This window comes from Phyllobates terribilis, unplaced genomic scaffold (genome assembly GCF_046119375.1).
Source record: "Phyllobates terribilis strain yellow unplaced genomic scaffold, ASM4611937v1 Scaffold_3__8_contigs__length_932513732, whole genome shotgun sequence".
Classification (NCBI taxonomy): Eukaryota; Metazoa; Chordata; class Amphibia; order Anura; family Dendrobatidae; genus Phyllobates; species Phyllobates terribilis.
The window spans coordinates 384231381-384250675 of NW_027362763.1; the positions used below are offsets into that span (position 1 = coordinate 384231381).

Genomic DNA, 19295 nt, shown 5'->3' on the forward strand with positions numbered 1-19295 from the left:
ATGGCCCCGACCAGAGGGGTTGAAGGCTATTCAACGGTTCCTGGGCTTCGCCAACTATTACCGCCTCTTCATCCCGCACTTCTCTTCCCGGACTGCCCCAATTTCCGCGCTCACCCGTAAGGGTACTAATCCCAAAGAGTGGCCGCCCGAAGCAGAGGAGGCCTTTCTTTCCCTAAAACAGGCCTTCTCTTCCGCCCCGGTGCTGCATCGCCCGGACGGCAACAAGCAGTTCTTCCTGGAAGTTGACGCCTCCTCCTCTGGAGCCGGAGCGGTACTTACTCAAAAATCATCTTCCGGGAGAATGGTAACTTGTGGCTTCTTCTCCAAACTCTTCTCCTCTTCTGAGCGCAACTATTCCATAGGAGACCGAGAGTTATTGGCCATCAAGCTGGCGTTGGAGGAGTGGCGTTACCTACTCGAGGGGGCTCTTCATCCGGTAATAATTTACACTGACCACAAGAACTTGGCTTACCTCCAGCATGCCCAGAGACTTAACCCGCGCCAAGCCCGGTGGTCCTTGTTTTTTGCTCGCTTTGATTTTGTTCTTCATTTTCGCCCGGCTGACAAAAACGTCAAAGCAGACGCCTTGTCCCGATCCTTTCTGGTGTCCGATCTCGAGGAAGAACCTAAACATATCATCGATCCCGCCAGAGTAATGCAGGTGGCTCCCGTGAGTCTAAATCGTCTCCCTCCCGGTAAGACGTTTGTTTCAGTACCTGATCGGGAGAAGATCCTACACTGGGGCCATTCGTCTAAACTAGCTGGCCACGCCGGTCAGAAAAAGACCCTCCAGCTTATTGCCCGGCACTATTGGTGGCCTACCCTGCACAAGGACATAATAGACTTTGTTTCTGCCTGTGTGTCCTGCGCCCGCAACAAAGTCCCGAGACATCTGCCAGCCGGACGCCTCCTTCCGCTTCCTGTACCTGCTGCCCCCTGGCAGCATATAGCAATGGACTTTATAACTGATCTCCCCGTCTCTGCCGGTTGTACGGTCATTTGGGTGGTCGCTGACCGCTTTTCCAAGATGGCTCACTTTATTCCCCTGCCAGGCCTTCCGTCTGCACCCGAGCTGGCTAAAGACTTTATCCGCCACATCTTCCGTCTTCATGGCCTGCCCCTCCACATCGTGTCGGATCGTGGGGTACAGTTCACCTCACGTTTCTGGAGAGCCACTTGTAAACTACTAGACGTCACCCTGGACTTCTCTTCCGCTTACCACCCACAGTCCAATGGTCAAGTGGAGCGGATCAATCAGAACCTGACCAGTTACCTCCGGCACTTCGTTAATGCCCACCATTCTGACTGGGTGGATCTCCTACCATGGGCCGAGTTCTCTTATAATAATCACGAGAGCGAATCCTCCTCCAAATCCCCGTTTTTTGTAGTCTTTGGTCAGCATCCTCGGATTCCTTTTCCTGTCTCCACCTCTGTGGACAACCCGGCTGCGGAATCTCTCGTTAGCAAATTTTCCTCCATATGGGAGAGTACCCGGTCCGCACTCCTTCTGTCATCCGAGCGTATGAAAAGACACGCTGACAAAAAACGCCTGGATCCTCCACAATTTCGTCCAGGAGATAAAGTCTGGCTCTCATCTAAATATGTTCGACTCAAGATACCTTCTTACAAGTTAGGGCCTCGGTTCATTGGTCCTCTGGAGGTCATCAGTCAGATCAAGACGGTGGCCTATAAATTGAAACTCCCGGCCAACTTACGCATCCCTAACTCCTTCCATGTATCTCTCCTCAAACCCGTGGTGCTTAACTATTTTTCCAAGTCTACAGGTACGCCTCCTGCTCCGGTTTCTGCTGAGGACGAGTTTGAGGTAGAGAACATTCTTGCCACCAAAAGGGTAAGAGGAAAGACCTTTTTTCTGGTAGATTGGAAGGGGTTTGGTCCTGAGGAGAGAACGTGGGAGCCCCGGGAGAACATCCATGCCCCTCTCATCCTAGCTAAATTTCTATCTGGCCTAAAAAAGGGGGGGCCTAAAGGGGGGGTACTGTAGTGCCGGCGTCCCTGCCCTCTGCTAGGCAGGGACGCTGTTCCCCTCACCGCTCTGCTCCGTGCCCGGCGTCCCTCTCCCGCTCTGCTGGCAGCGCGCGCTCCTTCCCGGCCACTGTGCTTAGGGCGCGCGCGCGCGCCCTCCCTCCCTCTTAAAGGGGCCGCGCGCGCCGTCCTAAGGAGTCCCCGGCCAATGGCCGGAGGACTTTACCATATATAAGGCACCTCCTCCAAAATGGAGGTGCCCGAGCAATGTTGTTGCACCGTTCTACTCTGCTTCAGCCCTCAGGTCCCGTTGCCAGTTACCTGCCAGTTACCTGCCAGATTCCTGCCAGCTTGCTGTCCTAATCCTGCCTGATTTCCTGTTACCTGCCTGCCTGCCTGAGGTCCGACGGTCTGCCTTACAACTCCGGTCAGTCTGTCTAAGGACCAACTTGCCCGCTCACCTGGGAGCGCACATCAGCTACCTGCCTGCTTGCCTGAGGTCCGACGGTCTGCCTTACAACTCCGGTCAGTCTGTCTATGGACCAGCTTGCCCGCTCACCTGGGAGCGCTTCTCCGCTACCTGCCTGCTTGCCTGCCCGGGGGTTCCGCTGTCACGTACTGGGACCACCAGCTATTCCAGAGACTCTTGCCCGCTCACCTGGGAGCGCTTCTCCGCTACCTGCCTGCTTGCCTACCTGGAGGCTCCGCCGTCACGTGCTGTGACCACCTGCTATTCCAGAGACTCTCGCTTGCTCACCTGGGAGCACACATTCTCCATCTGCCTTGCTAGCCTACCTGGAGGTTCAGCCATCACAGGTCGTACCTACCCTTTACCTAGAGACTGCCCCGGTCACTTGCCGTGACCTCCAGCCCGTTCTTCCAGAGACTGCCCCGGTCACTTGCCGTGACCTCCAGCCCGTTCTTCCAGAGACTGCCCTGATCACTTGCCGTGACCTCCTGCCCGTACACCCAGAGACTGTCCCGGTCACCTGCTGTGACTGCCTGCCTGGTCGCCACCCGCTCCCTTACAAGGACCGCTCCCTTGTATAGTAGCCCAGAGGTTCCGCCTCCCAGACCCGTTACATAGGCCAGAGAGACAGAAGTGTGCTTTTGCTCTTCCACAGTAAAAAATCTCTATTATCCTGCTTTTTGCATTTTTTGCTGTAAAAAAAAAAATATATAGTGTCTCCCTGATTTTTCAGACACAAATATATCTGTTGAAAATAGTCTGGTGTAGGCCCGAGATATTCAAGTGTGGTTTTGCAGTTCCACGGTACCAACCTCTGTATTATCCACTTTTGGGCCATTTGTATCTAAAAAAAACAGTTTGAGTGTGTCGCTCACTGTTCAGTCGCAAACATATATATATTTTAAAAAGCCTGGTATACACCAGTAAATTATTACTGTGGTTTTGATGTTCCACGGTAAAACATCTCTATTATCCTGTTTTTGGCATTTTTTGCTGTATAAAAATAATAATAGTGTCTCCCTGATTTTTCAGACACAAATATATCTGTTGAAAATAGTCTGATGTAGGCCAGAGAGACAGAAGTGTGCTTTTGCTGTTCCACAGTAAAAAATCTCTATTATCCTGCTTTTTGCATTTTTTGCTCTAAAAAAAAAAAAAAAATAGTGTCTCCCTGATTTTTCAGACACAAATATATCTGCTGAAAACAATAACTGTGGTTTTCCTCTTCCACGGTTCTAATCTACTCTTTATTACCCTTTTTCCATTCATAGTGCAAGTGTAAGCTATTTTACTTCATTTACAATGGGCAAGGCGCGTGGCAAGGGACGTGGAAGTGGACGTTCTGGTGATGGTTCGTGCAGAGGACGGGGCCGTGGCCAAGGTGAAAATGTGCCACAACCAACAGCCACATCTTCTCGCTCCCACTTCTTGACCGAATTACTAGGGAAGCACAGAACAACACCAGTATTGAGAACTGATCAGTGTGAACAGGTTATTAATTGGATAGCAGACAATACTTCCAGTTACCTGGGCACCACCACCTCCGGTCTGTCTTCCACACGGTCAACTCTTAGTAGCCGTGAGTCTCGACCGCATACTGCTCCTCACCCTGATGCTCCTTCCTCCCACCATGCCGAGTGTCGTCAGACAGCAAGTGATCCCACACTTGGACACTCTGAAGAGCTGTTCACTGGTCCATTTCCATATTTGAGCCCCTCGCCTGATATGCTTGAAGTGGTGGAAGAGGAGATTCCATGTTGCGATGCCCAAATATTTGAACAGCCACAGCCACAGGAAGTCGACGTTGGCAATCTGTCACAAGAGGTGGACGATGACGAGACACAATTGCCAGGAAGTGAGGAGGAGGATCGTGGTGCGCAAGTGGAAGAGGAGGAGGTGGTGGATGATCTAGTAACTGACCCAACGTGGAAGGAGGACATGCAGAGTGAGGCCAGCAGCACACAGGGGGAGGGAGGCAGAGTACCCCAACAGGCAGGAAGAAGCAGTGTGGTGGCCGCAGAAAGAAGGCAGGCAACCATTCCCCGTAACACCAACACGAGGGACGTTGCCAGTACAAGCGGTAGGTCTTCCAGAGTCTGGAATTTTTTTAAAGACTCTGCTGATAACCCCAAAAAGGCCATATGTTCCACCTGCCATGCCAGCATCAGCAGGGGTGACAAAACTACCAGCCTGACCACCACCAGCATGATCAGGCACATGGCAGCAAAGCACCCGACTTTGTGGGGCGAAACCCAGGGTCCACGACCAGTGTCAGCGGGTGTCACCACTGCTTCTTCCACTGTTGTGCGTGCAGTAGAACCCCCTGTTGTGTGTGCAAGGCAATCCCCTGTCCATACTGCATGTAAAGATGCCCCCTCCTCTCAGTCTTCACTTGTTATGGCAGTTTCTCAAGAAACAGCATCAACGTCCACGTCCACGTCCTACCGCAGTGTTCAATTGTCCATATCCCAGACCTTTGAACGAAAGCGGAAATTCACAGCTAACGCCCCACAGGCCACAGTCCTAAATTCGCACATTTCACGACTGCTTGCATTGGAATTGCTGCCTTTTAGGCTGGTGGAGACGGAATCCTTTCGCAATCTTATGGCGGTGGCCGTCCCTCGGTACTCAGTCCCCAGCCGACACTATTTTGCCCGGTGTGCCATCCCTGCACTACACAAGCACGTGTCCCAAAGCATCTGCCGTGCCCTCAACAACGCAGTTACTGGGAGAGTCCACCTGACAACGGACACGTGGACAAGTGCTTGTGGCCAGGGACGGTACATCTCTCTGACGGCACACTGGGTAAACATAGTGGAAGCCGGGACCCAGTCGGACCTTGGGACGGAACACATCCTCCCCACACCGAGGATTGCGGGCCCTATGTCAGTCAGAGTTGCCCCCACAGTGTACAGCTCCTGCGCATCCTCCTCCTCCTCCTCCTCCTCATGTTCAGCCTCCATCTCAGATATCACCACATCAGTTACAAGCTGGAAGCATTGCAGTACTGCTTCCGCCAAGCGGCAACAGGCTGTGCTGAAACTCATAAGCTTAGATGATAAACCTCACACTGCTTGTGAGTTGTGGACAGCTGTGAAAGAGCAGGCAGATCTGTGGCTGAGACAGCTGAACCTACATCCCGGCATGGTCGTGTGTGACAATGGCCGTAACCTGGTGGCGGCTCTGAGGCGAGGTGAGATCACACACGTACCATGCCTGGCTCATGTGCTTAACCTCGTGGTTCAGCGGTTTCTTAAATCGTACCCCGAGTTGCCAGATCTGCTCGTGAAAGTACGCCGCCTGTCAGCTCATTTTCGCAAGTCGGCTATAGCTTCCGCCGCCCTTGCTATGTTGCAGCAGCGTTTGCAGCTTCCGGCACACCGACTGGTGTGTGATGTCCCCACACGTTGGAACTCTACCCTCCACATGTTGCAAAGGATTTGTGAGCAGAAGAGAGCAGTTTTGGAGTACCAGCTGCAACAAGGCCATCGATATTCAGGTCAGACTCCACACATAAGACCTCAGGAGTGGACCTGGATGTCTGACATATATACCATCCTGACAAACTTTGAGGAGGCCACCAAGATGGTGAGTGGCGATGACGCCATCATTAGTGTCAGCATCCCACTTGTCTGTCTTTCGCAACGCTCTCTGCAGAGAATTAAAGAGGAGGCATTGCAGCCAGAGTATGATGAGATGGATCAAGACGCCGTAGTGGGCGATTACACACAGCCCAGCCTCATCTCATCCCAACGTGCATTGGGGGACAATGAGGGAGAGGAAGAGGAGGAAGAACAGGAGCTGCTATCATGCGTTGAAGACAGTATTACCTGTACAAGTGTCATACCGTCGGTTCAGCGTGGGTGGCCTGAGGACAGGGGGGAGGAGGAAGAGGAGGAGGAGGAGGAGAGCATGGTCAGTCGTCATCTTGGTGAGGACACGGAAATCTTGCTCGTTACCAGTCTGGCACGCATGGCTGACTTTATGTTACGCTGCCTTAACCGTGACCCTCGCGTTGTCAAAATGTTGGGTGACAGTCATTACTGGTTGATGACACTTGCAGACCCCCGCTACAAGGAGAACTTTCACTCTCTTATTCCTGAGGTGGAGAGGTCTACAAAAATGGGGCAATACCAGAAGGCCCTTGCTGCAGAACTCTTAAAAAAATTCCCATCTGAACACGCTAGCGGCAGAGGTCACAGTTCGTTGCCCAACCAAGGCGTACAGGCGAGAGAGATGCAACTCCAATCCAGCAGATTGGAGAGATGCAACTGTCAATGTTCTGGGACAGTTTTCTGACACCCGCCCAGCTTACAGGACCTGAGGCGCGGGGTACTCTCACAAGGAGTGGAAAGTTTCAAAAGATGGTGAGGGAGTACCTTGCCGATCGTACCAGCGTCCTCCGTGATTCCTCTGTGCCTTTTAATTATTGGGTATCCAAGTTGGACACTTGGAATGAACTCGCTCTGTACGCCTTGGAAGTCCTGGCCTGCCCTGCCGCTAGCGTGTTGTCGGAGCGTGTTTTTAGTGCAGCTGGGGGAATTATAACTGATAAGCGCACTCGCTTGTCAACTGACAATGCTGACAAGCTGACCCTTATCAAAATGAACAAGGGCTAGATTGGGCCAGACTTCTCATCACCACCAAATGACAGCAGAGTAACATAAAGTCAAATCCACTGTGTTTTTTCGGGAGGTGTATTCACATGCACCGCTTCACACCCACACATGGGTATAGGCATCCTCGTTTCGGCTATTTAATCTTCTTCTCCTTATCCTCAGCCTCCACCACCACTATACCACCAGGGTGCCAGCATTGCAAGTTCCTCCGTCCTAATTTTTGGCAGCTTTTTCTGGGAAAGCATAAGCAAATACCATGGCACACCCACTCCCCAATAATGGGACTTATGTTTGTAATATGCTGTACTGCATGGCTCTTGTAAGGGGCATTGCAAGTTGCTCCGTCCTAATTTTTGGCAGCTTTTGCTGGGAAAGCATAAGCAAATACCATGGGATACCCACTCCTCAATAATGGGACTTATGTTTGTAATATGCTGTACTGCATGGCTCTTGTAAGGGGCATTGCAAGTTGCTCCGTCCTAATTTTTGGCAGCTTTTGCTTGCAAGGCATAAGCAAATACTATGGGACACCCACTCCCCAATAATGGGACTTATGTTTGTAATATGCTGTACTGCATGGCTCTTGTAAGGGGCATTGCAAGTTGCTCCGTCCTAATTTTTGGCAGCTTTTGCTTGCAAGGCATAAGCAAATACTATGGGACACTCACTCCCCAATAATGGGGCTTGTGTTTGTAATATGCTGTACTGCATGTGATGCGCCCCCTGGGCCGTGTGTACATGTGCGTGGGATACCCGGTGCCGGGTCTCTGGGGTCTCTAGTCTCCATGGCTCAGGCTGGTCAAACCAGTGGCAGTCTTTCTTAGGTTTTGAGGTTAATTGTCCGACTGTGCCACCTGTGGATTGCGGTCAGGGAGTACCACCGCTGCGAGGTAGACCGCTGAGGCTGGTGTTGTGTGCGCAGCATAGAATGGGATAACTCCCCTCGGGAGGAGTATAGCCTCAGGGCAGTGAGTGTGGATGATGGGGGTGATGGTGCACGAGCGCAGCAGGAACGACTCAGAGTCTTTGCAGTGCAGTTCAGGGTCTTTACTGATGATTATAAGGTAGACCCTCCCGGGAGTACTGGCTAGCATAAGAGGCCTGGTCAGTCTGTGAGCAAGCAGGAGTTCCCCTAGCCAGGTGGAGTTGTAAGCCTCCCCGTCTGTCTGCACTCTTCCTGGCTACCTTGCTGTAAGCGGGTAGAAGTAGCCCACGTCCATGAGTGTACCGTGTAGTGCTCACCCATATGGCTGGTGACTTGGGGCCTTCTGTTAGCCTCCGCTCCACGACGGCGGTGCTGGTCCCTTGCTTGTGACTGAGTCTCCGGGCTTCTATGGCCAGAGGACCTGAAATCCCATGCCGGCTGGTTTCTGCTGCTGGATATATAAGTCCTCACAGCTTCGGACTCCTGTGTCCGGTTCCTATTGTCTTCTGCCACGGCGAGCTCTGCTCAGCTTCCAGCCCCTGGTCTTTAGCTCCTAGCTCCTACAGAACTCCTTGCTGTTACTTTCCCTTGCTCTCACTCTGACTCTGACTGTTCTCTGACTCACTCAACCCCGCCCCAGATCCAGTTTATAAGGGCAGAATTCTCTCCTTCCAGGACTGGGGCAGGAGGATGTTGCATGTTTAAGGGATCCTGACCAGGAAACCTCCCACTTGCTCTCCGACGTAATATCTCTATTACTGTGGTGACCAGACCCCTGGGGTGCCACACATGGCTCTTGTAAGGGGCATTGCAGTTCCTCATAATTTTTGGAAAGCCTTCCATTCACTGCTTAGGCCAACAGTGCACGGGAGACCCAGTTGCTATAAATCGAAAAAAAAGGTTTAGTTAACGCCCTCTGACCTCCATGTCATTTCCAAGGGGCATTGGAGTGGCTCGAAATTTTTGGTAGGCATTGCACTCACTGTATGCCCTATAACTGTGTAGCCGGACCGCTCCTTTTGTTACAGAAACATATCCTACAAGACATATCTGGTTGACTGGCCTGATATTGAAGTGAATGGTCCCTGTTCCTCCTGCTCTTTCTCCTTTGCCACCAACTCATCCATCATTTATCACCTGAAGCTTTGTTTTAACGGGAGTCATAGAACTGGGATAGTAGCAGGAAAACATCCAGCAATCCTCGGAGGAGGTAGGATATGCGCCAAAACGCGGACCACCTCAGGCCTAGCCGCTACTACATACATGCGCTTGCATTCCAAGAAAACAAAGCAGATGCTAACTTCTATCATCATCATCATGCTCCTCAACTAGGCACTCTCAACTCCCCTGATGGAGAAGCCAGGGCCCACCGGAGGAGTCTGGTTCTCTGGTGGGCTCGTCTAATGCTGCCCTAAAGCAGGCCAGGCTAAGAAAAGTGTGGGGGAAGGTGACAGGAGAAATCAGGGCGGCTGGGGACCGAGTATGGACACCCGACCGCCGGGCGCCTGGGGACAGAGTATGGATACCTCGCTGCCGAAGCGGCCATGAGGTAGTGGCCAGCTTCGGCCTCCTCCAAAATAAAAGGCCCCATTTCAAGTGAAAGCTAGCAGTATGGTATTGCAGCCTGCGGGTGGGTGGGTGGTTGGCTGCATATTTCCGCTTGCATTGCAAGGAATGGGGGAGGTACAATTGAACACTGCCCTGGGACAAGGACTTGCACGGGGATAGTTGCAAGTCTGCATCTTCTGATGCAGCAAGGATCACTTCTGATGGGCACACTTTTAGACAGTGACCTGGGGGTCAGAGATGCTTCCAGGGGTCTTCCCCATGCTGATCCCTTGTCTTTTCAGCACTGTATGCATGTGTCACACAGCACATGGCCAGCTAAGGTTGTAAAATGTTAAAATGACATTTCCCGGTGAACGCATTTGTCACGGTTGAAAGCAATACAAAAGTGCAAAAACGCATGAAAAATGCTACTTGTGAACATAGCCCAAGGTGTGGAGGAGTATTTTTGTTTTTGGTTATTTATTTTACCTTATACACAAGTTTTTACCCTGGAAAGCAAATTCCTTAACATATTTCACAGGAAAACCGTTTCAGTTTCGTTTTTGAACGTTTTATTGTGAGCCCGCAAAAGTGGCTTAATACCTCTGACCACGCTGTTGACAGCAGTGACCTGGGGGTCAGAAATGCTTCCAGGGGCGATCCCCATGCTGCCCCCATGTCTTTTGAGCACTGTCACTATCGTTTTGGGCACTTTTTAGGCTTTCTACAGACTGCCGGGGGTGCTGCCGCAAAAATGCTCGGGTCTCTCATAGACTAACATTGGGCTCGTTGCTCGGGTCGAGCACCCGAGTATCACGGTAAGCTCGGCCCGAGCTTCGAGCACCCGAGCATTTTAGTGATCGCTCAACACTATCAGTCGTCATCTTGGTGAGGACACGGAAGTCTTGCCCATTACCAGTCTGACACCCATGGCTGACTTTATGTTACGCTGCCTTAACCGTGACCCTCGCATTGTCAAAATGTTGGGTGACAGTCATTACTGGTTGATGACACTTTTAGACCCCCTCTACAAGGAGAACTTTCACTCTCTTATTCCTGAGTTGGAGAGGTCTACAAAAATGGGGCAGTACCAGAAGGCCCTTGCTGCAGAACTATTAAAAAAATTCCCATCTGAACACGGTAGCGGCAGAGGTCACAGTTCGCTGCCCAACTAAGGCATACAGGCGAGAGAGACGCAACTCCAATCCAGCAGAGGCAGGGGAACACTGTCAATGTTCTAGGACAGTTTTCTGAGACCTGCCCAGCTTACAGGCCCTGAGGCGCAGGGTACTCTCACAAGGAGTGGAAATTTTCAAAAGATGGTGAGGGAGTACCAGCGTCCTCCGTGATTCCTCTGTGCCTTTTAATTATTGGGTATCCAAGCTGGACACTTGGAATGAACTCACTCTGTATGCCTTGGAGGTCCTGGCCTGCCCTGCCGCTAGCGTGTTATCGGAGCGTGTTTTTAGTGCCGCTGGGGGAATTATAACTGATAAGCGCACTCGCCTGTCAACTGACAATGCTTACAAGCTGACCCTTATCAAAATGAACAAGGGCTGGATTGGGCCAGACTTCTCATCACCACCAAATGACAGCAGAGTAACATAAAGTCAAATCCACTGTGTTATTTCGGGAGGTGTATTCCCATGCATCGCTTCACACCCACACATGGGTATACGCTTCCTCATTTCGGCTGTTTTTTGCTCTTCTCCTTATCCTCAGCCTCCACGACCACTATACCACCAGGGTGACCGTGGTCCATGTTGCCAGCATTGCAAGTTCCTCTGTCCTAATTTTTGGCAGCTTTTGCTTGGAAGGCATAGGCAAAGACTATGGGAGACCCACTCCCCAATAATGGGAATAATGTTTTTAATATGCTGTACTGCATGGCTCTTGTAAGGGACATTGCAAGTTCCCCCTTCCTAATTTTTGGCAGCTTTTGCTTGGAAGGCATAGGCAAAGACTAGGGGAGACCCACTCCCCAATAATGGGAATAATGTTTTTAATATGCTGTACTGCATGGCTCTTGTAAGGGGCATTAAAATCATTTTGTTAAGCTACTGTGACCTCCACGTCTCTTCCAAGGGTCGTTAATATTGTCTTTTTATTCCACTGTGACCTCCATAACTCTTCCAAGGGGAATTAAAAGCGTCTTGTTAAGCTACTGTGACCTCCACGTCTCTTCCACAGGGCGTTGATATTGTCTTTTTATTCCACTGTAACCTCCACCACTCTTCCAAGGGGCATTGATATTGTCTTTTTATTCCACTGCGACCTCCACCACTCTTCCAAGGGGCATTAAAACTGTCTTGTTAAACCACTCTGAACTCCACGTCTCTTCCAAGGGGCATTAAAACCATCTTGTTAAGCTAATGTGACCTCCACATCTCTTCCAAGGGGCATTAAAACTGTCTTGTTAAACCACTCTGAACTCCACGTCTCTTCTAAGGGGCATTAAAACCGTCTTGTTAAACCACTCTGAACTCCACAGCTCTTCCAAGGGGCATTGACATGTTGTTTTTAATTACCTCTAACTTCCACGACTCTTGCAACGGGCATTGCATTTCCTCCTAATTTTTGTCAGCTTTTGCTTTTCAATGCATAGGCGAACACTAAGGGAGACCCACTCCCCAATAATGGGTAGAAGGTTTTTAATACGCTGTAATCCACGTCTGTTTCAAGGGGCATTGCAGTGCCTAATAATTTTTGGAAAGCCTTCCATTCCCTGCTTAGGCCAACAGTGTACAGGAGACCCAGTTGCTATAAATGGGAAAAACGGTTTAGTTAAGGCCCTCTGACCTCCATGTCACTTCCACGGGGCATTGGAGTGCCTCGAAATTTTTGGTAGGCATTGCATTCACTGTATGCCTTATAACTGTGTAGCTGAACCGCTCCTTTTGGTACAGAAACATATCCTACAAGACATGTGTGGTTGGCTGGCCTGATATTGATGTGAATGGTCCCTGTTCCTCCTGCTCTTTCTCCTTTGCCACCACCTCATCCATTATTCATCACCTGAAGCTTTGTTTTAACGGGAGTCATAGAACTGGGATAGTAGCAGGAAAACATCCAGCAATCCTCGAAGGAGGTAGAATATGTGCCAAAACGCTGACCACCTCAGGCCTAGCTGCTACTACATACATGCGCTTGCATTCCAAGGAACAGAAAGCTACGGTGGTGGATGGCCTCATGATCATGAATAATTTACTCGTTGTGTAGGAGGCCGACCACTGCTGCTGTCTACCTTCTGAACTTTGTGTTGAAGCCTGATTGACCCAGGACCCGCAATACTCTATGTCTGGAGGACGTGTTGCATCCCAGTGTCCAACTGTGTCCCGGCTTCCACAATATTAACCCAGTGTGAAGGAGTCAGTGAGATGGACTATTCCTGGCCACATTCACTTGTCCACGTGTTTGTGGTTAGGCTGTCCTTCCCACTAAATGCACTCGGGAGGGCACAGGTAATGTTTTGGTATGCGCGCTTGTGTATAAGGCGCACTGGGACAAATAGGGGCGGCTGGGGACCGTTTATGGACACCCGGCCACCCCCACGCGGCTGGGGACTGTGTGTGGGCACCCGGCCGCGGGGCGGCTGGGGACTGAGTATGGACACCCGGCCGCCCCCAGGCGGCTGGGGACCAAGCATGGACACCCGGCCGCCGGGCGGCTGGGGACTGAGTATGAATACCAGGCTACCGACGCAGCCATGACGTGGTGGCCAGATTCCACCTCCACATGCCTAAAAGGCCCCATTTCAAGTGCAAGCAAGCTAGCAGTATGGTATTGCAGCCTGGGGTGGGTGGGTGGCAGGCTGCATACTTGCACTTGTATTGCAAGTTATGGGGGAGGTACAATTGAACACTGCCCTGGGACAAGGACTTGCACGGGGATAGTTGCAAGTCTGCATCTTCTGATGCGGCAAGGATCACTTCTGATGGGCACACTTTTAGGCAGTGACCTGGGTGTCAGAGATGCTTCCAGGGGTCTTACCCATGCTGTTCCCATGTCTTTTTAGCACTGTATGCATGTGTCACACAGCACATGGCCAGATAAGGTTGTAAAATGTTAAAATGACATTTCCCGGTGAATGCATTTGTCACGGTTGAAAGCAATACAAACGTGCAAAAACGCATAAAAAATGCTACTTGTGAACATAGCCCAAGGTGTGGAGGAGTATTTTTGCTTTTGGTTATTTATTTTACCTTATACACAAGTCTTTACCTTGGAAAGGATGTTCCTTAACCCCTTTCCGACCTGGTCAGTAATAGTACGCACCAGTTCGGGAAGGCCGGTTCAGCGGGGGCTCCGGCAGTGAGCCCGCACTGAAGCGAGCACATGTCAGCTGATTATTGGAATCGCAATCCACCCGCGGCTGTTAACATGTTAAATCTCTGACAGTGGCATTTAACTCGCGCTTCCGGGAGTCCTAAGCCCCGCCCATCAGTGACCCCGTCACGTGATCGCGGGTCACCAATGGGTGGGCATGACAACTCAGGGTCTGCAGCAGACGCCTGTGGTTGTCATGTCTCAATTGCTATGAGCGCCACCTAGTGGTCAGCGCTCATAGCAAGTGAGCATTTCTCCTGCATACAAGCGATCTGCTCATCGCTTGTATGCAGTAGAAGCAATCAGACAACTGCTGTTTCTAGTCTCCTCTGGAGACTATAGAAGCAAGCAGAAAGTGTAAAAAAAAAGTTTTTAAAAAAATAAAAAATATATAAAAGTTTAAGTCACCCCCCTTTCACCCCATTCAAAATAATATATATATATATATATATATAAAAAAAAAACACATACACATATTTGGTATCGCCGCGTTCAGAATCACCCGATCTATCAATATAAAAGAAGAATTAATACAATCAGTAAACGGCGTAACGAGAAAAAAAATTTAAACGCCAGAATTAAGTTTTTTTGGTCGCTACAACTTTGCAATAAAATGCAATAACGGGCGATCAAAACATCGGATCTACCCCAAAATGGTATCAATAAAAACGTCAGCCCGGCATGCAAAAAATAAGCCCTCACCTGGCCCCAGATCCCGAAAAATGGAGACGCTAAGGGTCTCGGAAAATGGCGTAATTTTTTTTTTTTTTTTTAGCAAGCTTTGGATTTTTTTTTCACCACTTAAATAAAAAAGAACCTATACATGTTTTGTGTCTATGAACTCGTAACGACCTGGAAAATAATGATGGCAGGTCAGTTTTAGCAATCTGTGAACTTGGTAATAAAAGGACCCAAAAAACAACTGTGGAATTGCATTTTTTTTGCAGTTTCACTGCACTTGGAATTTTTTTCCCATTTTCCAGCACACGATATGGTAAAACCAGTGATGGTGTTTAAAAGTACAACTCGTCTCGCAAAAAATAAGCCCTCACATGGCCATATTGAACGAAAACTAAAAAAGTTCTGGCTCTGGGAAGAAGGGGAGCAAAAAAGGAAAACACAAAAACAGAAAGACCCATGGTCGTTAAGGGGTTAACATATTTCACAGGAAAGCACTTTCACTTTCGTTTTTGAACGTTTTATTGTGAGCCTGTAAAAGTGGCTTAATACCTCTGACCACGTTGTTGACAGCAGTGACCTGGGGGTCAGAAATGCTTCCAGGGGCGATCCCCATGCTGTCCCCATGTCATTTGAGCACTGTCACTATCGTTTTGGGCACTTTTTAGGCTTTCTACAGACTGCCGGGGGAGTCGCCGCAAAAATGTTCGGGTCTCCCATAGACTAACATTGGGCTCGTTGCTCGGGTCGAGCACCCGAGTATCACAGTGAGCTCGGCCCGAGCTTCGAGCACCCGAGCATTTTAGTGCTCGCTCAACACTAGTCTTAGTACATTGTGTGTTGTTCTGTAGAGGTATAGTAATATTTTGTATTGACTATGTAGTGGCAATGGTAGAGGTTATCGTGTAGCAGTATTATTTGGGCTATAAATACTATTCATTTTTGTAATATTGTTTTTTGTATAGTCTGTTTTAGTATGTAGATAATATTAAGTCTTAGTAGAGCAGCTACAGTGGTATATGATTATATACAGTGGGAAAAATAAGTATTTGATACACTGCCTATTTTGAAAGTTTTCCCTCCTTGTGGTTTTCACCTACCGACCAGCAAGAATTCTGACTCTCACAGACCTGTTAGTTTTTCTTTAAGAAGCCCTCCTACTTTGCACCTGTTTGAACTCATTACCTGTATAAAAGACACCTGTCCACACACTCAATCAATCACACTCCAACCTCTCCACCATGATCAAGACCAAAGAGCTGTCTAAGGACACCAGGGACAAAATTGTAGACCTGCACAAGGTTGGGATGGGCTACAGGACAATAGGCAAGCAGCTTGGTGAGAAGGTAACAGCTGTTGGCACAATTATTAGAAAATGGAAGAAACACAAGATGACTGTCAATCTTCTTCAGTCTGGAGCTCCATGCAAGATCTCGCCTCGTGGGGTAAGAATGATTCCGAGAAAGGTCAGGAATCAGCCCAGAATTACACGGGAGGACCTGGTCAATGACCTGAAGAAATCTGGGACCACAGTCTCAAACATTACTGTTAGAAACACACTATACCGTAATGGATTAAAATCCTGCAGGACAGGCAAGGTCCCCCTGCTCACACCAGGACACGTCCAGGCTTGTTTGAAGTTTGCCAATGATCATCTGGATGATCCAGAAGAGGCATGTGAGAAGGTCATGTGGCCAGATGAGACCAAAATAGAATTATTTGGTATCAACTTCACTCGCAGTGTATGGAGGAAGAAAAAGGATGAGTACAACCCCAAGAACACCGTTCCAACCATGAAGCATGGTGGGGGGGGACATCATACTTTAGGGGTGGTTTTCTGCAAAGGGGACAGGATGACTGCACCATATTGAAGGGAGGATGGTATTGTTATGTTTCACAAGATATTGTCCAACAACCTCCTTCCCTCAGTAAGAGCATTGAAGATGGGTAATGGCTGGGTCTTCCAGCATGACAATGACCCGAAACACACAGCCAGGGCATCTAAGGAGTGGCTCTGTAAGAAAGAAGCATTTCAAATATCTAGTTCTGTTTTTCTTATGTATCAAATACTTATTTCATACAATGAAATGCAATTTAATTATTTAAAAATGTAATTTTCTGGATTTTGTTTTTAGATTCTGTCTCTCACAGTTGAAGTGTACCTACGATAAAAATTACAGACCTCTTGATTCTTAGTAGGTGGGAAAACTTCTAAAATCGGAAGTGTATCAAATACTTATTTTTCCCACTGCATGTATAGATTTTATTTTAAGTGGTGGAGGGCGTAAGGGAAGAAAATTAGTTTGGGGCATGGGCCCCTGAACGTTTAAGAACTTACCATCCTCCCTGGCATGCCAAACCCACACTAGTCCATCAGATTGATAGAGAAATACAGCTCGTCAATCAATAGGACATGTCTCCACTGCTTTGGAGTTCAGTGGGAGAGGGCTTTACAGCACTCTACAGACCCTTGTCACTGTGCTTGGTGCTATAAGCCTTGCATGCAGCTACTCGGCTAAAAAAAACTGTCACATGAAGCTCCTGAAGCATAGTTTGTGAGCTGATATTAATATAAGTGGAGGATTGGAACTTTGCAGTTATTGAGTCTACAAATCATTGGCGACTTTATACAATATACACCTCAGCACTTGGTGACCCTGCTCTCTAACTTTAAGCGGTCTACCATTTATTGGCTGAGTGTCTGTGGTTCTGTAATACTTCTACTTCTCAATAATGCCACTCATAGTTGATCTCTGAATATTTAGGAAGACAGAAATTTCACAAACTGACTTTTTACAATGGTGGCATCCTATTAGAGTACCACACTCAAATTCAGTGAGCTCATTAGAACAATCCAATCTTTCACAAATGTCTGTAAGACAGACTGTATGGTGAGGGGCTGGATTGTATACATCTGTGCCAATGAGACTGAATGAAAAACCAGAATATGTTAATTAACAGGTGTCTCAATACGTTTGTCCACATAGTGAAGATAAAAAGCAAAATAAAGGTAGAGAGTGGAGTGTCAAATTAGTTATTTATTATTAAAAAAAAGCTTTTGTTTGCTTGCTTTTTATCCCATTTTCTCTCTTTACATTGCCAATGGAATTGAAAGGGGAAAGAAATAAGAAATAAAAAAGAAATCTCTTTTTTATTGAAACATATGTTTTATATATGTACAGTATATATAATTCTATCTGTATATATTTTATATGTATATCTATTTATATACATATATATTATAATCTATGCTATGTGTTTGCTTTGCTATATGTGAAAAAAAAAATTATATCACACAGTGGAAGATTCTTCAGAAGATTCTTGATAATTTCATATTAAAGTGGTAGAATGATTTTTGATATAGTAAAAATGTAGCAGTTTTATTACTGTACTGCCTCAGATAAGTTATAGTGCCATGAATTTCTAAAATGATTAACCTGACAAATAGCTGACACTTACCGGAACAAGAAATTTTTTAATCTCTTCCAGGGCATGACTCATACGTGAATAGGCTTCTCCCGGTGGAGCAAATACTTCAATTAATACGTGGAGTTCATCACTCAAGTGTGCATATTTTGCCTCTCCACTCTTCCTTAATTCTTCTTCCTGGCATTTAAATAAATGAGATCTCTTATTTTCATTGATTTACAACAAAAGGGCATAGACATAAAAACAAGTTGAGAGTAGAATGTTGTGGGCAGTGAGTAGAAAGCCTCAAAGTAATATGTGCTTAATGAAAACCAATAGTCTTAAGATAAATGTAACCAGCAAATAAAAATGACAGTAGCAATGATCTGCAATGAACTTTTGTAAAGAATATATATTAGCTTTATAGTAATCATTATTTCACAATATATTTGTCAAGGTTTCTATCTGTTTTCCTATAAAAGGTGTCTGTCTCTATTCTTGATGATAGCATTGTCATGGGTTTCCCTTATCCAGCTATAGAGTTGATAGCCAACATCAGCATTTGTGCAGGGTTAGTTTTAGGAGGTGCAAAGTGTGAAACTAAGAACAGACAGTATTATTTGGATGCATATGGTGCTATTGTTCAATGGGGTATAATTGAAATTATATAACAGTATTATGTGGGGTAGTTGAATTATTTTCATACTGTGTATTATTTGGGAACCGTATGGTTGTCTATTGAGGGCTGTGCATGGGAACTTAAGTTTATAAAAAAAATGTCTAAAAATGTCAAGCTATGATGCACGGGGGGCATGTGTACTGTAAAATCATCTAAAAAAACAATAAAATAAACAGATAATGATTGGTATTTTGACATATTGGCATTTTTTTCACATTTTCCAAGTATTACATGCATTACTCTTTCAGAATTGTTGCTGATATTTTAAGTACATAATGGCCAAAATCAAGAGCAGAGAAATAATGTTTCATTCAAGTAATTTATCATTCTTTGGCCTTAGTAAGATTTTTGGCTCTGGTTGATACAGTACTGATTAAATTAAATCAACTTTTGCTATAGATATATTGGTTAAAAATTGTATGTGTGGATCATCTATGTATGTATGATATACATACTGGCAAGTTATAGATTAATCTGTAAATGATGGAGTATATTCAAAAATGGCAGACATTTTGCAGAAAATTTGCAAAAATTTCTCCAACCGAAAATCAGTACAATTTCTCTAAATGGTGTTGTTTTGTTTTCAAACACATAGATTTCTGAAAGTCCCATTGTTTGTCAATGGACTCCTAACCATAGGCGGATTATAATGAGGGC

The 19295-nt window shown here is 47.3% G+C and overlaps 1 protein-coding gene across 3 annotated transcripts in view; it reads right to left on the reverse strand.

Annotated features, from left to right (window-relative positions):
• The window catches only part of KHDRBS2 (KH RNA binding domain containing, signal transduction associated 2), a 600196-nt gene that overhangs the window by 260911 nt on the left and 319990 nt on the right, over positions 1-19295 (reverse strand). For all 3 annotated transcript variants that reach the window (XM_073675481.1, XM_073675483.1, XM_073675482.1), the window contains exon 4: positions 18011-18157. In XM_073675481.1, coding sequence (XP_073531582.1) covers positions 18011-18157 — 147 coding nt within the window. The remainder of the gene's footprint in view (positions 1-18010; positions 18158-19295) is intronic.